Source organism: Piliocolobus tephrosceles, chromosome 10, assembly GCF_002776525.5.
Source record: "Piliocolobus tephrosceles isolate RC106 chromosome 10, ASM277652v3, whole genome shotgun sequence".
NCBI classification, from domain to species: domain Eukaryota; kingdom Metazoa; phylum Chordata; class Mammalia; order Primates; family Cercopithecidae; genus Piliocolobus; species Piliocolobus tephrosceles.
This window is the reverse complement of record NC_045443.1, coordinates 56,972,814-56,992,678: the sequence shown is the minus strand read 5'-3', so window position 1 is coordinate 56,992,678 and position 19,865 is coordinate 56,972,814. Positions and strand designations below refer to the sequence as shown.

The 19,865-nt window shown below is 35.6% G+C and overlaps 1 protein-coding gene across 4 annotated transcripts in view; it reads right to left on the bottom strand.

Moving 5' to 3' along the window:
* Window positions 1–14,164: 14,164 nt before the first annotated feature.
* The window catches only part of SLC16A7 (solute carrier family 16 member 7), a 170,342-nt gene continuing 164,641 nt past the window's right edge, over window positions 14,165–19,865 (bottom strand). For all 4 annotated transcript variants that reach the window (XM_023210624.1, XM_023210625.1, XM_023210626.1 and 1 more), the window contains one exon: window positions 14,165–16,367. In XM_023210624.1, coding sequence (XP_023066392.1) covers window positions 16,111–16,367 — 257 coding nt within the window. In that variant the 3' untranslated portion in view covers window positions 14,165–16,110. The remainder of the gene's footprint in view (window positions 16,368–19,865) is intronic.

Below are 19,865 nucleotides of genomic sequence, written 5' to 3'. Positions count from 1 at the left end.
TAGAAAAGAAAAAAGATGTGAAATAAACCATCTAATATTCCATCCTTAGAAAACAGAAAAAAAAAAAAGAGAGAAAATTAAATCCAGGTAAGTGAAAGAAAAAATAATAAAAGAGCAGAAATCAATGAATATGCAAACAGGAAATTAATGAAGAAAATTAATAAAACCAGAAGCTGGCTCATTAAAAAGATCAATAAAATTGTTACGTCTCTGGTCAGGCCATGTAAGAAAAATAGAGAGAGAGAAAACAAATATTTTTTAGATATTAGTTAATATCTAAACTAATATTAACTAACTAAAAGATCAATAAAATTGTTAGGTCTCTGGTCAGGCCAATGTTAGAATGAAAGGGAAGATATCACTATAGTTCCTATGGACATTAAATGGATAATAAAGCAACACTATGAACATCTCTACGCTCACAAATTTAATAACCTAGATGAAATGGGCCAATTCTCTGAAAGACATAATCTGCCAAAACTCACATGAGAACAAATAGACAATATGAATAGGCCTGTACTGATTAAATTAATACAATCAGTAATTAATAATGTCCCCAAACAGAAAGTATAAGACCCTGTACTGTCTTTGTTCACACATGGCATAATCATTTATGTAGAAAATCTGAACTAACTTACAAAAAACTCCTGGAACTAATCAATTATAGCAAGGTTGTAGAAAATAAGAGCAAAATACAAAATTCATCACTTTCCTATATGCCATCAATGAACAAGAGACATTTGATATTAAACACATAGTACCATTTACATTAGAATCTCCCAAATTAAATACTCAGGCATAAATCTAACAAATCACATACAAGATCTATATAAGGAAAACTACAAACATCTGATAAAAGCAACCAAATAATAACTAAATAAATGTAGATATATTCCATGCTTATTGATAGAAAGACAATATTATCAAGATATCAGTTCTTTCCAAGTTGATCTACAGACTCAATGTAATCCCAATCAAAATCCCAGCCAGTGGGGTGGATCCATGATGGCTGATTAGACGCAACGATGGTCTGTGGCATGCATGGAGAGGAATGAAAAGGAGCAAATGAATTCAGCACCTTCAAATGAGATATCCAGGTTCTTGCATTGGGACTGACTGGAAGAACATCTCAACCCACAGAGTACTAATAACAGTGGGCAGGACCAAAGGAACCCCCACCCCCAGCCAAGGGAAGCGGTGAGTGATTGTGTGAGTCTGCTGGGAAACCAAGCTTCTCCCACAGATCTTTGCAACTCACAGAATAGGAAATACCCTAGTGAGCCCACACCACCAGGGTCTTGGGTCTGATACACAGAGCTGTGTGGAGTCTCGGCAGAGCAGCTGCTCACGCACTCACAGAGACCCAATAGTTTTACATAGTGCAGCCCTGCCATCCTTGGCAAAGTGGGATATCCATCTGTACACATTTCCAGGAAGGGGGCTGAATCCACGGAGCCAGGTAACTTTGTTCTGTGGGCCCCATTTCCATGGTACCTCACAAGTTAAGACCCACTGGCTTGGATTCCAGCCAGCCAATGGCAGTGGGTTGGAGTCTGCCTGAGACAGGTCCAAGTTCCCTGGAGGAGGGGTAGCCACCATCGGTAGACTCAACCACTCCAGTCTGCTAATTGTGGAGAACACAGATGGCTCAGATGAAAAAGGATTCCCCACAATGCAGCACAGCTGCCTTGCCAGATTGTGATCAGACTGTCTCTTTAAGTGAGACCTGATTCATCCCTCCTCACTGGGTGAGACCTCCCTGTGGGGCTTTGGCCACTCCAGCAAGGGTTCTACTGACAAAGCGATCTCTCCCTGAGACGGAGCTCCTGGGGAGAGGGGTGGCTGCCATCTCTGCGGTTCAGTTGACTGAGTCACTCCAGCCTGCCAGGTTTGGAGAATCGAGGTGGCCTAGATGAGGAAGGGACCCTCCCACCCCTAACACAACACACCTGCTGTATCAAAAAACAGCCAGACTGCTTCTTTGGTTGGGTCCCTGGTTCCATTACTCCTGACTGTGTGAGACCACCCAATGTGGGTCTCCAGTCCACTTCCTACAGGTAGGGCAGGCTGGCAACGAGTCACTACTCACCTGGGACCAAGCTTCTAGAGGAAGAAGCTGACTGCCATCTTTGCTGTCTCACATCCTTTGCTGGAGATACCTCCAGGTATGGGAGAAACCAAGTCGACTGAGGTCTGGAGTGAACCCCCAGCAAACTGAAGCAGCTCTAAGGTAGAGTGGCCTGCCTGTTTAAACAAACAAACAAACAAACAAACAAACAAACAAACAAAAAACACACACACAACGAACAAACAGAAAACAACAACATCATCATCAACAAAAGGATCCCACAAAAACCCCAAAGGTCAGCAATCACAAAGATACAATGTAGATAAGCCCACAAAGATGAGAAAGAATCGATGTAAAAACACTGAAAACTCAAAAAGCTAGAATACCTTCTCTCCCTCAAATGACTGTAACACTTCTCCAGCAAAGGCACAAAACTGGACTGAGGCTGAGATGGTTGACTTGACAGAAGTAGGCTTCAGAAGGTGGGTAATAATGAACTCCGTGGAACTAAAGGAGAATGTTGTAACTCAACGCAAAATCCTAGACAGTCATTTTGTGGATATAAATAAACTTTCTAAAGTTTAAATGAAGAGGCAAAGCCCAGAATAGCCAACACAATATTGGAGAAGAATAAAGTTGAAGGACTAACACTACCTGACATCAAGACTCACTATAAAGCCACTGTAAACCGAACAGTGTGGTATTGGCAAAAGGATGGACAAACAGACGAAGAGAACAGAATAAAGAGTACAGAAATAGACCTACATAAATACAATCAACTGATCTTTGATAATGGGAGCAAGGGAGGCAATGGAATACTACGGAGAAAATTCTTTTCAACAAATGGTGCTGAAACAACTGAACACCCACACTGCAAAAACAAAAACAACAACAACAACAAAATGAAACTAGACACAGACCTTAAATCTTTCACAAAAAGTAACGGAAATTGGATCACAGATCTAAATGTAAAAAACAAAAACATATAAAACTCCTGGAAGATAAGAGAAAATCTAGATGATTAAGGGTTTGGCAATGCCTTTTTAGATGCCCACCCAAAGGCACAATCCAAGAAAGAAAGAATTGACAAACTGGACTTCATTAGAATTAAAATATTCTGCCTCACAAAAAACACTGTCAGGAGAATAAGAAGAAAAGCCACACACTGGAAGAAAATATTTGCAAGGGACATATCTGATAAAAGATTGTTATCCAAAATATACAAAGAACTTTTAAAACAATAAGAAAACTAACAACCCAGTTTATAAATTGACCAAAACTCTAGACTAACACGTCACCCAAGAATATACACAGATGGAAAATTCTCATATGAAAAGATATTCTATATCATAGATCAGCAGGGAAGTAAATAGCAATGACATACTACACACATATTAGAATGGCCAAAATCTAGAGCACTGATACCACCAAATACTGGAGAGGATGTAACACAAAGCCTCATTTAAAGCTGGTGGGAATGCAAAAATACAGCCACTTCAAAAGACAGCTTGATGACTTTCTATAAAACCAAATATACTCTCATCATACAATCCAGCAATCATACTCCTTAGTATTTACTCAAAGGAGTTAAAACTTATGTCCAAACAAAACCTGCACAAGGATGTTTATAAGCAGCTTTACCAGTACTTGCCAAAAGTTGGAAACAACCGAGATGTCCTTCAGCAGGTAAATTGGAACATCTAGACAATGGAATATTACTCAGCTTTAGAAAAATCGAGCTTTGAAGTCATGAAAACACATGGGGAAGACTTAAGTGCATATTCCTAAGTGAAAGAAGCCAGCTGAAAGGACTACATTCAGTAGGTTTCTAACTATATGACATTGAAAAGAGTCAAAACTATCGAGCTAGTAATCAGCGGTTGCCAGGGTTTAAGGGATAGGGATGAATATCTGGAGTACACAATTTCAGTGCACTGAAACTACTGCACCATGCCAAAAGTGAACCCTAATGTAAAAACTATTGAGTAATGATGTGCCAATACAGTTTCATCAATTGTGACAAATTTACTACTAAAGAGTCCGCGATAGTGAGTGATGTTGATAACTAGGGAGGCTATGCATGTGTTGGTGTGTCCGGAATTGGTGGGTTCTTGGTCTCGCTGACTTCAATAATGAAGCCACAGACCCTCCCAGTGTTACAGTTCTTAAAGATGGTGTGTCCAGAGTTTGTTCCTTCAAATGTTCAGATACGTCTTGAGCTTCTTCCTTCTGGTGGCTTCATGGTCTTGCTGCCAGGAGTGAAGCTGCAGACCTTCAGGGTGGGTGTTAACAGCCCAGAAAGGCAGCATGGGCCCAAAGAGTGAGCAGCAGCAACATTTATTAACAGCAGCAAAAAACACAAGCCTCCACACCATGGAACCAGACCACAGCTCACTGTGCTGGCTAGCGCCTGCAGTCTGCTTTTATTCCCTTATCTGGCCCCACCCACATCCTGCTGATTGGTCCAGTTTACAGAGAGCAGACTGGTCTATTTTACAGAAAACTGATTGGTCTATTTTACAGAGAGATTATTGGTCCATTTTACAGAGAGCTGATTGGACTGTTTTGACAGGGTGCTGATTGTTGCGTTTACAATCCCTGGGCTAGGCACAGAGTGCTGATTGGTGCATTTACAATCCTCTAGCTAGACATAAAAGTTCTCCAAGTCCCCACTAGATTGGCTAGACACAGAGCACTGATTGATGAGATTACAAACCTTGAGCCAGACACAGAGTGCTGATTGGTGTATTTACAGTCCCTTAGCTAGAGGTAAGTTCTCCAAGTCCCCACTAGACTCAGGAGCCTAGCTGACTTCACCTAGTGGATCCCGTGCCACAGCCCTGCAGAGCTGCCTGCCAGTCACCTGCTGTGCACCGCAATCCTAATCCCCTGGGTGGTTGATGGAACTGGGCACCAGTGGAGCAGGGTGGTGCCAGGGAAGCTTGGATCATGTGGAAGCCCCTGTTGATGGGGGAGGTTCAGGCTTGGCGGGCTGCAGGTCCTGAGCCCTGCAGGAGGCAGCTAAGGCCCTGCAAGAACTGCAGCCCAGCACCCACCAGCGGCACTGCTGGGGAACCCTGGGCACCCTTTGCAGCTGCTGGCCCCGGTGCTAAGCCCCTCACTTCCTGGGGCCCAGTGACACTGGCTGGCGCTGGCAGTGCGTGGCCGCGGAGCCCATGCCCACTGGGAACTTGCACTGGCCAGTGAGAGCCAGGCACAGGCCGGGTTCTGCCCGTGCTTCTCCCTCCACACCTCCCGGCAAACAGAGGGAGCCAGCTCCCTTGGCTAGCCCAGAGAGGGGCTCCCACAGTGCAGTGGCAGGCTGAAGGGCTCCTCAAGTGCCACTAAAGTGGACGCAGAGGCTGAGGAGGCACCAGAGTGAGGGCTGCTGGCACATTGTCACCTCTCATTGGGGCAAGGGGTATATGGAAAATCCCTGGACTTTCAATTTTGCTGTAAACATAAACTTGCTGTAAAAAAAGGGTCTATTTTTACAAAAAGTCCAGAGAACAAGAATAGCCTGGGAAGGAGTTTGAGGGGAACTTCTGTGATGCCAGTAATGTTCTCCTTTTGAACTGTGTTAGTTTATTCTGTGTAAATCTATTAAAATGTATACTCATGAAAAACAACAGTAAAAATTCATTTCAACCCTTAGGAATTCATTGTATTTTTGGCCGTGTCTGACTTCTGTTGACATTATCAATTATGTACATTCAGGCAAAATAAATGCCCTTAATTTGGTCTGGTGTGGGAAATTATGTGTTGATTAGCATTGAGTAACAGCATTTAATGGAACTTAAGAATATATAGTATATATTTCATTTCAAAAATTTAACATGAACATTTTTATTTTAATTTTAATAAGCAACACAGGTTTTTTCTTACATATTATAGAAATATATATGCATGTACTTTCTAAGAAACAGCACAGACCTGCAATAAAAATTAGTGATAATAACTAAAATACAGTAGGAACAGAGTACAGAGGAACATGGACAGGGTTAAACTGCATAATTCAGACAAAAGAGATATTCTGATTTTATTGCATCCTTCCCACCAAACTTTCTGTCCAAAAAGAATAAATAAAGCTTAGCAGGTAGAAGCACTTATGATCAAGGTAAATGTTGAAAAATAAGTAGCACCTTTGGTCATTAGAATGATTGTCGACATTTCCAGGAAGCTAAAATAGAGCATTTCTGATTCTGAAAAGAAAATAAAACTAATTTGTACCATAAAGTTTAGCTGTTGCATATTTCAATATTTGCATAGAATGTTTGACAATGTAAAAAGTATTCAAAACAGAGTTTCAATTTTAAATAAAATGCTATAGGTGTTTTGTTTTCTATGTCTTACTTTTAAAATTAGCCAGAGAATTACTTTAATATACATTCAGCCTGCATCATAGAATACTGTAGTAGCATTTTAATAATTGGTATCTATCAATTCAATTCAATAAAGGAATACTCTACACCTGGCACTTTGCTAGATATTAAAGTTGCCATTATAACTAAAATAACATCCTTGTCCACAAGGAGCTCACAGTCTAGTAAGAAAGAGATGAATTTGAAAATATATTTGAGGCCGAGCGCAGTGGCTCATGCCTGTAATCCCAGCACTTTGGGAGGCCAAGGCGGGAGGATCACGAGTTCAGGAGATCGAGACCATCCTGGCTAATATGGTGAAACCCTGTCTCTATTAAAAATACAAAAAATTTAGCTGGGCATGGTGGCGGGCACCTGTAGTCCCAGCTACTCAGGAGGCTGAGGCAGGAGAATGGCATGAACCCAGGAGGCAGAGCTTGCAGTGAGTGGAGATCACACCACTGCACGCCAGCCTGGGCGACAGAGCAAGACTCAGTCTCAAAAAAAAAAAAAAGAAAATACATTTGAAACTGTAGGCAAAATATGTACCCCCACAGAGAAATTCAACATTTGGTTTCAAATTTGTTATGCAGTGAAAATTACAAACTACAACAGAGATTTTTCTAAAACATTATGTTCATGAAACACTGTAGTATACCTGAAAGGCAAGAACTTAAATAAGTGTGCCGAAAAACAAAGTAGGATTAATTGAACAAAATATACTCTAAAAATGATCAATGACATAATATATTCCTAATTTAAATAAATCTAAGTTATTTTATTTAGTTTAAACAAAATACCTATCCATATGAAAATGCCAGTTCTTTCATTTTTGGTTAATTCCTTTATACATATTATTTGCTAAGTTCAGAACTGCTATATATACAAAAATTTTAAAAATAAATAAGTATCCCAAGATCGCATAACAATCACTTTAAGTACATTCATGTGTAAGAAGGCAAAAAAAGAAGGTTCTATCTTATATTTTAAAACTTTGACAGGTATTTAAATGTATTATTTTATACTTCATTAATTTTCTTTAAAAATGAAATAATACAGCCATGATTTAGGTCATGTAAAAACAACTGTTTGGATCATCTTAGGTGTCAAGCAAAGCTATCCTCTTTAATTCACTATCATAGTAACCATAGTTGATAGATCATGTGGCAATATGATCATTTGTTCAGTGGTCATCAAGAAATCTAAACAAGACAACTACATTTTATTTTTTTCACTTAAAAATCACAAAAATACAGCCTAAAATATAATTTATACTTTAAAAATAATTCTAAAGATTAACCCCTCAATCTAATCCCTTAAAAAATTCTTGCAAAAGTTAGCTGAATATGTCTGTTGCCAAGGAATGTCTTACTTATTAGCAACAAGTTACTATGTATAACTTTTATTCCAACAATCTTATTTTAAATATTTGTTTCAATACTGAGATAAGAAAAACATATTTGTTCAAAGAGTATAAGTAGTAAGTAAAATGATTTCAAAAATCTATCAAAAAATAATTATTCATTCTAGGAAATAATTAACATACTGGTTTAAAATATCTGGGAGAACTTTTACATAAAAACTTCAAATTAGTCAGTTTTAGCAAACACTTGAAAAGACCCTGCTCTTTCTTCTGCAATATAGGGAATTACTATATCTGGCTTATATTTGATTAAGTTACAATCTCATTTTTGTTGTCACTACAAAGAAGGATCCTTATATTAGTAAATGCACTCACTGTAACTACTGAGGCCTGCCTCCTGTCAGAATGACAATGCTATTTTAGCATACGGGTGTCAGTTTGGCTGAATCTAACCAAACACATCATTTACTACAGATGTTTTTAGGGCCCACCCAATTCATAAAAGATTTTACTGTGATACATGAGTTTACCCAAATTTTTATTAGTGTGTTTTTAGGGTAAATATCTTGATGAACTAGGCAAACAAATACTGAATGCAGATTACTCTTTTTACAGTTTTAGCAGGAAAACTAATAGCAACCCCTTCACCATGGATCTTTAATTTAGGTGTGATTTTTGTTTGTTCTCTGCAAGGGAATAAAGAAGAAAATCTAGAAAGACTATATCTATCTAGATAAGATGTAGAGGTAGATGGAATCTCTAACATAAAAGAAGCTCTAGTTACACTATTGCCAGACAGCTGTTGTGGATTTTAGTGTCATTAGGCGAAAAAGAAAATTCACAAAATAAGAACTTTGAGATAGACCTTATTCTAATAATTTCATTAACACATCTTCAGGTTCTTAGATCAAGAAATACTGTAGAAGTGTTCTCCTCAAGACTATGCTACAGCAATAATTTCTTGCATACAATTAAAGAATTTAACAAACTTGTACTGTGTGTTCTGCGCTATGGCGTTCCACTTTAGAAAACAAATGAGCACTGCTTCTAAAATAAAAATGAACATAAACTAAAAAAGGAATTAATGAGATATTGATATGTTTTCTATTAATACAATGTTGGTATGTTTAAATGATTTTGATATTGCTATAACAACATATATTGTGCAAAATAATTAATCTCACTAAATATTACTTCTGATTTGCCAAGAATTATCTGCCATGGCAATCAGGAAATAGTCTTCAAAGTAAGTTTGCAAACATGATTTTGCAAACCATGATTGGAAAAATATATTCATTTGGGATATAAACTATCAAGTAGGGTTTTTATATGTATTTCTAGGAAAATATTTTATTCACTCTATAAAGGTCATCATTATGACCTTATGGCTTCTGTAGTTCAACAGAGAAAAAAATATGTTAGAAGTTAAAAGACCTGAATTCTATCCCCAACCCTGCATTTACTCAGAGTATTGGTATAGGTTTAGGCAAAATCCTTAATCCAGTCTAGTTTTACACGGTAAAAATGTGGATACCTAACAAAACTGAGTGTTGAGAGGATGAAATGAATTCATTAAATATATCTTCTGAGACATAAATATATCAAAACAAATAAAAATACAATTAGATCTAATGCTTAGAAATAAATATTTTAATTCATATGTGCTATTTCACTAAATCTAGAAATATTAATGCTTTAGTTAGATGTAGAAAGTTGATGGTACAAAAATAAAATCCATTGTACCACTGAAAAGCTTGTCAGAAATACATACTTTTGAGATTCAGAGGATGAGAAAAAAAATGTGTACTCTAACGAGCAAGCTATATAAACTGAATCTAACTCAAAAAACTTATTTTAGATGCATATAAAAACTGATAAAACAGAATTAAAATCTTAGTCAAAAGAATGTTTTAAAATTTCCATCCTAAATTTATGTGAGATAAAACGTCATTCTTTCGTTTTTCTGAATAGAGGTTTTTATCAACTTATTCTATTTTAATAAAATGTTCAGTATCAGTGTTTTCACACAGAGATTCTCTAGCTTATTTTGCCACATTTAAATTAAAAACAAAGAAACAAAAAATCCTGTTTGATCATGTGAAAAATATTTGCTAAAATGTGAATACATTTATGATCATTAAGTAATTGCCTACTGATATATCCCTGAATATTGCTCACCTTATTAACAAGTATATACAAAGGCTGAAAAACATGTAGATCATGCAAACAAGTGTAAGTGTAAATAAATACACCAAAGAAAAAAAATCCATACTAAACATGTCCATAGTTAAATAAAAATGCTAAAGAAGTTTCACCTAGCTATTATAAAAACATAGAAAGTTTACAAAATAAAAAACATTTACAAAATAATTATATAAAGAAAAGGGGGGGAGATGATGAGGAAGCAGGAGATTGGGATGGGAGATGTAATTTGATCTAAATTCCCATATTCTCCTGTAATATCAAAGATTCATTTTGCAATATTAATTTTGCTCTTAAGGTGGAGACTTTTAAAATGACCATTCTCAATACTACAGCAATTCTTTCATGATTTGGACATAAATGAATTAAAGTGAAGAAAAAGCAGTGGAGAAGACCAAAATAAACCAGATTGTAGCACCTTATAAAGAGCTAAAATCTCCAGTGTACAAACTGATAGGAAAGAAGAGAAAATCAGAATCATAATAAAATGACATAAGCTCAGAAAATGACTCATTTTTAATTGTATCAACAAAGATAATTTATAATTTTGATTATGCAAGCATTATAATTACTGATAATCGGGTCTCTCAGCTTTTAAGTGCCTTCTCAAACATGAACTCTGCATATGGTTGTGCAGAAATCAAAATTTTAAAGAGAGATGAGTCAAGTCAAGTTTGTTATATTAGTCTTATATTCTCAATACTTTAGATGCTGATTGGTGCTCTGAATGGTTGTGGTTAGAAATCTTGTTGGTATGATGTATCAGTGATGTCACTGCATTGATGGAGACTACAGAATAGTACGTAATGGTGCAATGTGGTGATGGTAAGCTTTGTTACTCAATGTTGTCAGGCACTTTAAGAAAATTAAAAACATTCATGATAGTGCCAGTTTTTCAAGACTCTAAAATCATGTTCAATTATATGTGTATGTAATTATAAACATGTGCATCATGATTGACTTTGAAAAGAATGCAGCGCCTTGCGAGTACACTATTTGAATAGAGGTAAGGAGAACTACAGTCTAAGGACTACAAAAGTCTAGATGGAGAAGACAAAAGCAATGACACTTGTTTTCTTTATAGAACAAATAAACAAAGAGGCGAATGACGACAAAGATGTTCAGAGAAACTTGCAAAATAATCTCGAGTGTAGGGTAAGTTGTATTAAATGATGAAAATTAATATGTAACTGTATAGGTAAACCAAATCATTTGTATCTTGCAGTCTTTTTTATTTGGTAGCTAGGGATATTATAAATGGGATAAACACTAAAATTCTAAATATAATGTTTTCTAGTAAGTACATTTTCCTTTTTTCTTTTTCTTTTTTAATAGAGACAAGAGTCTCACTCTGTTGCCTAGGCTGGAGTGCAAGTGGGACCATTATAGCTCACTGAAGCCTCAACCTCCCAGGCTCAAATGACCCTTTCGCCTCAGCCTCCCAAGTAGCTGGGACTATAGGTGCACACCACCACATCCAGCTAATTATTGTACTTTTGGAATCATGATATGTAGCAACCAATCTGGGAATTATTTATTCATAAAAGATAACATTTTCCTGATAACTCCAACCTCAGATAAAAATGTATTATGCCTGACTCAAATATGTTATTATTTTCATGATAAAAGAGTCATATTAAAGCAATTATGTCTATACATAATAATTTTCATTATTTGAGATAATTTGCATTGGGGAGAAAAGCAGGTAATTAGAAATTACATATTCAAGGCTGGGTGTGGTGGCTCACTCCTGTAATCCCAGCACTTTGGGAGGCAGAGGCAAATGAATCACCTGAGGTCAGAGTTCGAGACCAGCCTGACCAACAAGGAGAAACCCGTCTCTACTAAGAAAAAAGAAAAAACCCACAAAATTAGCCAGGCATGGTGGCACATGCCTGTAATTCTAGCTACTCGGGAGGCTGAGGCAAGAGAATTGCTTGAACCCAGGAGGCAGAGGTTTTGGTGAGCTGAGATCGTGCCACTGCACTCCAGCCTGGGTGACAAGAACAAGACTCCATGTCAGAAAAAAAGACAAAAAAAAAAAAAAAAAAGGGAAAGGAAATTGCATATTCAGGTTCTAGCAAATGCAGTTCTCTAATAAACAGTAAATAAATCATAATACAAGTTACAGTTAAACCTAATTGTTTTACTATATAGGATTTTACTATATAGGATGTACCTTTTTTGTACCTATATTTTATCTTCCTTTGCTTCTCTGGCCTCTATCGGTTGGCAGCATGGTAGTGGACACCCTAGGGGATCTTTCTGGTTTTAGGTAAATCTGAGTTTTAAATTTGGTTCATATCATCTTTTAACTTCGGGCAGTTTGCTGAGCTTCTTTGTTTTATGTTTTCATTCATCCGTCATGTCAAGCTGGTAATAATTCTGCCATGGTTTTGGTTTGAATATTGAAAGGCATTACATAAGCAAAATGCGTAACTCGTAAATATTAGTTCCCTTTCCACTATGTATCCAATCTCCCTATTAAGCCTAAAAATAATAATTTTTTATTTTGTTTTATTAAGTCTTCAACATTCTACTTATAAAAGGGATTTTTTAAAGGTGTTTTAGATAAAAAATAAGTTTCAACTAACTGATGAAGAATATCTCGTCATATTTATGTCATCTACATAAAAACTTACATTTATATCGGATATCTTTTAGTCTTTTCTATATTCTTGACTGTCATGTTGTACAGCCAGAAAAAAATGAGTAAAAATTATCTAGATTTTTTAAAGTGCACATTCCAACATAACAAATCTAATTAGTTTACCTATTTCTTAGTATTAGGCTGAGGCCAATAAGTCCATGAGCTAAGGTGTTGCAACTTGGTACTAAAAAAGTGATATTTATGAGTCATGTAGATTTATACTGAGAAAACACCATGTCTTCTAATGTGAAATACACTAAAACCTGATCGGTTGTCTCCTAAGGTATGCTAAGTGAATGTAAAAAATGATTAGGAAAGGAGGTGAGGATAGGTCAGGAAAAGTGCAAACCCAATGTTCTATTCACAAATTAGTGATGGCCTATTTAAGGTTAAGTAGTGAAAAATATGGGGGGGGCGCCATTAACATGAATGAAAAAATTCTTAAAGTAGCCATGAATTATTTTGGTACCTTGATTAATGACACCCTTCCTTCTGTACAATTTCATAATGGGGGAATACAGATTAGTGGGGATTGTAGTGGTATACATTGACTTTGCTTCATGTTATCCCAAATGTTTAAAACCTATTGTTCCCCAGAGGAAGAAATATGTTCAGCACTAATTGCAGAGGCGGAAGCCAAATATATCTCCTCCTCCATTTATGTGACTATATAATAATGAAAATCCTAGGTTGATACTCTTTTCTCAATCTTGAAAAGATTCTGCTAAAGCAGCAAATCTTCAAACAAGTTCAAGAGGGTGGGGAGAGTGAACAAGCAGAATAATTTATATTACCCTGGAACACTTCTGAATCCTGTAGGTATGTCTGTCACTGTGTCATGTGTGTTCTGGTTTAACGGTCAGTATTTATGCATGGCAGTTAACATGTGTGCATATTTGTAACTCTGTGCAGTGCTACTGCCAGGTGTGACTGTACAAATCATGTGCGTTGAATGTGCAATTTTTACTTTCTTTTCTAACTATTTAATACAATCAGCGTTAGAAATAACGAATGAAGGCCGGGCGCGGTGGCTCAAGCCTGTAATCCCAGCACTTTGGGAGGCTGAGACGGGCGGATCACGAGGTCAGGAGATCGAGACCAGCCAGACAAATGCGAACTGGTTTTGACGTGATGAGAAACTGATCAGTAAGTAAATAAACCTCCCTGGAGAAGGCCAATGAAATGCACCCAGCAGGACGTCTCTACTACAAGGTAATAAAAAATATATAATATAGCCTTTGTCCTAAAACCTCATGATTATTACTTTGCCATTTATTTCCCCCTGGAACATGATATTCATATTAGTTTAATGTACCTTTTCAGAGAATTCAAGACACTTTTTGGGAAATAGAATTTTTTTTTTTTTTTTTTTTTGGAAATTTATGATGGGAGAGGTACTACACAATTTAGGGGTTACACTTCTTGACAAATCCAAGTTGAATAAAAAAGAAATAAAAATATAAACATAGCTAATTTAAGAATCAAGATTGGGTGAGACTAAATTAAAAACAGCCGTAAAGTCCCACATTTTTTCCTAATTTATTTACCTATGATATTGGCACATCTTGTTTTACTTAACATTTGAAAAACACAAATATCTCTTCATATGCAAAACAGCAAATGTTAAATGAAAAACTGAATTTTGTATAGCTTCCTAAATATGAGCCACATGCTTAAGCAGTGAATTAACCTTATGAATCAAATCTTTAATGTTAACTATTACAAAAGTCTGGTATCCAGGTGCAATCTTACCAGAAAAAAAATAGCACCTGCCTTTATTACAATAAAAAAAAAAGAATGCCTAATTTACTTTGACATCTGAGGAGTGACATGACACTGCTTTAATAGTCAAGCACTAAATACTTTTTAAATTAATCATAATGTTAAACTTCAGATTTATAGATGCAAATATATTTATAACTTTAGTCATACTGTACAATTTCTTTCTTGTTTAAAAGTACTTTCTCACTCAAAATGGTATTTATAGTTTAAAAAGAATATGCCTCTGTATTCAGGAGTGATTCAGGTTCCCAGATGTTTTCACATAGTTATGAAAATGGGAAAGTGCTGAATTAACCTGGGCTGCAATATTTCAAGCTTTTTGCTATCAGGTTATAAACTATACCTACAATTGCAAGTCATACAGTGCCTCTATTTCTAGAAAGCTTTTTACGTTTCCTGGCTTAGTTATGTCCAAAGGCAGCAGGAAGTTTCATCAGTAGAGGGCAGAATTTTCAAGTACTGCCATTCTTACCCTAGGAGACATTTCCAGTGGCTGAGCACAAGGCCTGTTTGTGGTTTGCTTTTACTCTTGTATTTTGTGGAAGGGAGGGAGCTGAGACAGCTTAGAGAGTTCATTAAAACCACCTCTCACTCTTAGTTGTAGTCAGATGAAGTATTCATAACACTAACCTCCAATTACCACTATGTGTTGGGAAAAATTAGAATTCGGTCTACTTACAATCCTGCCAACTAGGATTTTACTTTGGTATTTCAGCATAACACTGAATCTGGATTGAAGCCTGATTAAAATAAAATCCCTGATTATTACTTTCTGGATTACGAACTAAAATCCTTGTAAAATCAATGGATGTGGCTCATTGTTAAGAGTCATGCAGACTTTTACATGTTAGGTAAGAATTCTAAAAATTATTTGAGGGTTTTATTGTCTAGCACCAGGTACTAATGCCCCCCTACTCAAAAAAAATCATGCTCATGGATTAATCAAGTCTAACAGTGCTCAGATTTAATGGTTTAACATTGATTTTCTTTTCTTTGTCAAATTTACATATGCAAATATTTTTACAGCAGTCAGATATATTTTTGAATAAGGATCACCCTCATTTTTACCCATGTGCTTATCTTTCAAACTAACATTGTAAAGTAGCACACAGACATATGTTTCTTTTGTCTTCATGGATTTTTTTTACCTTAAAAATAAATTATCACTTCTTTTTAATTTGTTTTTTATTCTCCAGACACTCTGCATACATGTGGGTAAGCATGTGGGAGTATGTGTGTTTGTGTGTAAGAGGAGATAATTGTCTCTCAACCCTATCTCATACATTAATATCAAGCAAAAAAATGAAATGTATTAAGGATCACTTTATAGGATTAGGCATCCTCCTCCTAACTACTTAAACCAGGGGATTGAAATTCAGAACTTTCCACATAACCAAGACCGAAAGTCACTGGGAGACTTTAAAATTAGTATTTTCACCACCACATCCAGAGTCAGGTATGGAAATAAACCTGTAGCATGGATTCTTTCTATGCATAATATCAAAATTTACCCAAATAAGTTTTAAAACTAATTTAAAATTTGCCATTGAGGAAAATATCATCTCCATCCTTAATTGTGACTCCTCATTTCAGCTAAAAACTTTTCCAATACTTTAAAAAAACAAAATGAAAAACAAACTGCTAGGGAAAGCAATAAACACTGAAATCAGAGATGTGATTCTCGTTAAATATTAGTTTCTCTTTCTGAGGTTACACTCGGTGCATTTGAAACTTTGACATTAACATCTTCCGAATGTTTAGATTTGCTCAAGCGTTCCGATTCTCTGGTTGTCTCTCTTGCACCTTGCTCCTTCCTTTCCTCTGCAAGCAATCTATAGTTGATAGCATTGCCAATGAGCAGCCACACACTTGCTGCTACCACAATAGCCCCACAGGCCACGTACATGTACTTATAATCTCCAGTTATATCCACCAATTTACCTAGAAGACAAAGAGCATCTTTTTAAGTTGGCATCATAAAACAGTCATATAATGATAAAAATTTCAAATAAATTATTCTTCAAAGTATATTCCTCTTAAATTAATATCAAATAAGATTTTAAAAATTAAAAAATCTAGATTATGACTTCTATATATGCTTAGTAAAGGTATGCAGAGACACTCACAGTATTATATTACCAGTACATTAAATTTACTAAAAATTATTTCTCCCACTAAGATATACAAACAAGACAAGTTAGGTATATATTTTGTGTGTGTGTACATTAATACATACATGAGTGAGGTATATTTTTATATCTATACATGTAAATACAGATAACTCTATTTACAGTACACATGTTAGGATTGCTTCACCCTTTCCATGCTTCCTTTTCTCTTCAATAGAGAAAAACTACTTTCTTTAGGAGAAACCCAAAGACTTTTACATGGTTCCTAACAGTGTCTAATATTTACCAAGTGCTTTCTCTATGCCCCATACTAGCCTAAGAATTTTATCTGTAATATCTCACTCGATCCTTACAAGGAATACTGTGAGGTAATCTGGGCATGGTTACATAGCTAGTTAGTGGTAGAATCTAGACTCTTAACTGAAGTCTGTCCGGACTTATTAACTACTCTGCAGAATGGCTTCACCTAACCTGTTGGTTAAGTGCCATATCACTATTTGAGCTAATCCCAGTTTTTTACTTTATCTGAGTCTAAATTATTAAGGGCAAACTAATCAGTAAAAAACTATTTGTTCTATTTGATTATTGAGACCATTTAAAATCTAACCTGGTGCCATTTAATGTAGAGGTTTACTGACTTTTAAAATTTTGTCAGCTTATATTTAGTTTTGTCTCTTGCTTATGCAGGCATCTAATTCTTAGTAATTATTAACAGCAAAATTTAGTGTATACAAATCTATATAAATTAGCATATGCATTCCAAGTGACTCTGATATACAACTTTCAAACCAGTCTGTTTAGTCAGAATCCATAACATTCTCCCTAGAATCTAGTCAGTGGCTCAACATTAAATTTGGCTACTTGCAATATATTACCTATTTGAACAAAATTTTCTGTTCTAATCAGGTAGATGGTAGAATTTTAAGTAAGCATGATATATTCATAAACATAACAACAATTGCATAATTTTAATTTTCCTTCCTAACTTGAGTCAAATATTTCTATTTCTATAATGATTGTTATACTTCTACATATAAAAGCATTAGATCCATGGCCCTTCAGAGTTAATACCACTTTGGGCTGCCACATCAGCATACTTTCTAAATGTTTTAAGAATTTTTTTAGCATCATCAAGAAACCAGATATGCTTTCCAGAACTAAAGCTTCAATTCTTTCTGAGAGGAGCAGTGAAAGTTCAGTCTGAAAAAAACAAATATGAAATAGAAACCACACACTCCCTAATTGTCATTGCTATGCTGCAACTATGTCTGAAGTAACAGCAGTAATATTCAATCATTCAAAAATATTAACTCAGTGTCTACTATAGGCCAGGCAGTTCTAGCAATAATCAAACACTATAGAGGAGAAATCAATCTAAAAGTCAAGAAATATTAAGGGTAGCAGATGGCAGATATGGAATGAAAAAATGGATATATAATGGCTACAGTCTGAGAATTTCAACAATAGGTCTAAAATCAATTACTGCCATTTGCTACCAGTGGCACATGGTTTGGCAATGTTAACGCAGTAAGCATTAAAAAATATTGAAACTGGTTTTAAAAACATAAATGCACATTATCTGCTCAGGTGGGAGTGGCCACATAAGATTCCTTTATTTTAATTCTTAGAGTCTATCCCCACAATGTATTTGGACTTGATTCTTTTTTCATCCCCTCATGCATGGTGACTTCTCTGTTAACACTAAGAATTGTGTGGATAATGAATAGGCTCTAAAATTCATTTGATCAAACTAATACTGTATGAAAAGAAGGACGAATTGTGCTTATCTTATGTAACAAAATCAACTGTCTGATAAATAATAAGACCTACTGGCTTTCACTCTTTATTGACAATTGTTTTGATGTCATGGTATATTTATATTGAGGGATATACCACCTACCATCAAAAAGTCAATGATGTCATTAAAATTAACAAACATAAAATTTCACACTTTCAGAATGGTTCCTTGATGTCATGTAGAAAACAGTTTAAAAACTGACTAAATAATGGAAAAATTTACATTTAGCCTGGCAGTGACTCTGACCATGAGAGAGCAGGCCAAGAGTCTAAGTGAATACTTAAGTCGAGTATTAACCAAAATAATATACAGTAGTTGCTGGCAAAGGCTGGTGCACAAACAGAACGTAATATTTATAACATTTAAAGCCTAAGACGAAACGAAGTTTTAACTTCAAAATGCTCTTATACATGTCTTTAAACCATAAGTTCAGAGGGCATAATTTACTCCTTAAAGCATTCACCACTGTAATTCAGAAGGGAACTATAAAATAACCACAAGCAATTCTAACAAAACTCTAATGCTTCTGTGATGACTATTTTATCTATTTCTCTCTCTCTCTCTCTCTCTTAAATATCAGACCAGCTTCTCAATTTGTGAGGGTACTCTTTGGTCATGCCCTAAACATGTACCGCATCCTTTTACTGAATAATTTAGCATAGACACTTTTATTGGCATCTTTGAAAATATTTCAGATCTTAAAATCCGAAAGTAATCTTTCCAATTTATAAACATGGAACATAAATGGCACCCAAACAACCTGTGAATAAATTTTCGGTCATCCCTGTCTTTCTTTATATGTAATATATACATGAATATATTCCTATCAGTGATATTATAAATGAATTTTCTCAGCAAGTAACAAATTTCAAATTAATATATCTAATGTACTCTATTAAAAAATAGATTCTGACCTTTTGAGAGAATATTTTACATTTTTGGCTCATTTCAATATAAACTGTCAAGAAATCTGTTCACCAATGATAAAGATAAAATAGCATTTTTTTCTGATATATTTTTAAGAGACCAAAACAACTGAAGTAGATAAAAATCCTGAAGATTATGATACTAATTATCAGTCTAACATAAGTTCTTAAGTTCATAGGTCCAGGTTCTGAAACAAATTTAGGTCTAAAATTGACTATGAAATTTTAAAGTTTATAGTAAAACCTAAAATTAACCTGCCCATATTCCTTCAGGCTATTAGTATTATAAAACACATTTAAAAATCTGTATATAGACAGGCGCGGTGGCTCAAGCCTGTAATCCCAGCACTTTGGGAGGCCGAGGTGGGCGGATCACGAGGTCAGGAGATGGGGACCATAGTGGCTAACATGGTGAAACCCCATCTCTACTAAAAATACAAAAAAATACAAAAAAAAAAAAAAAAAAAAAAAACAACAACAAAAAAACTTGGCATGATGGCTGGCGCCTGTAGTCCCAGCTACTTGGGAGGCTGAGGCAGGAGAATGGCGGGAACCCGGAAGGCGGAGCTTGCAGTGAACCTAGATC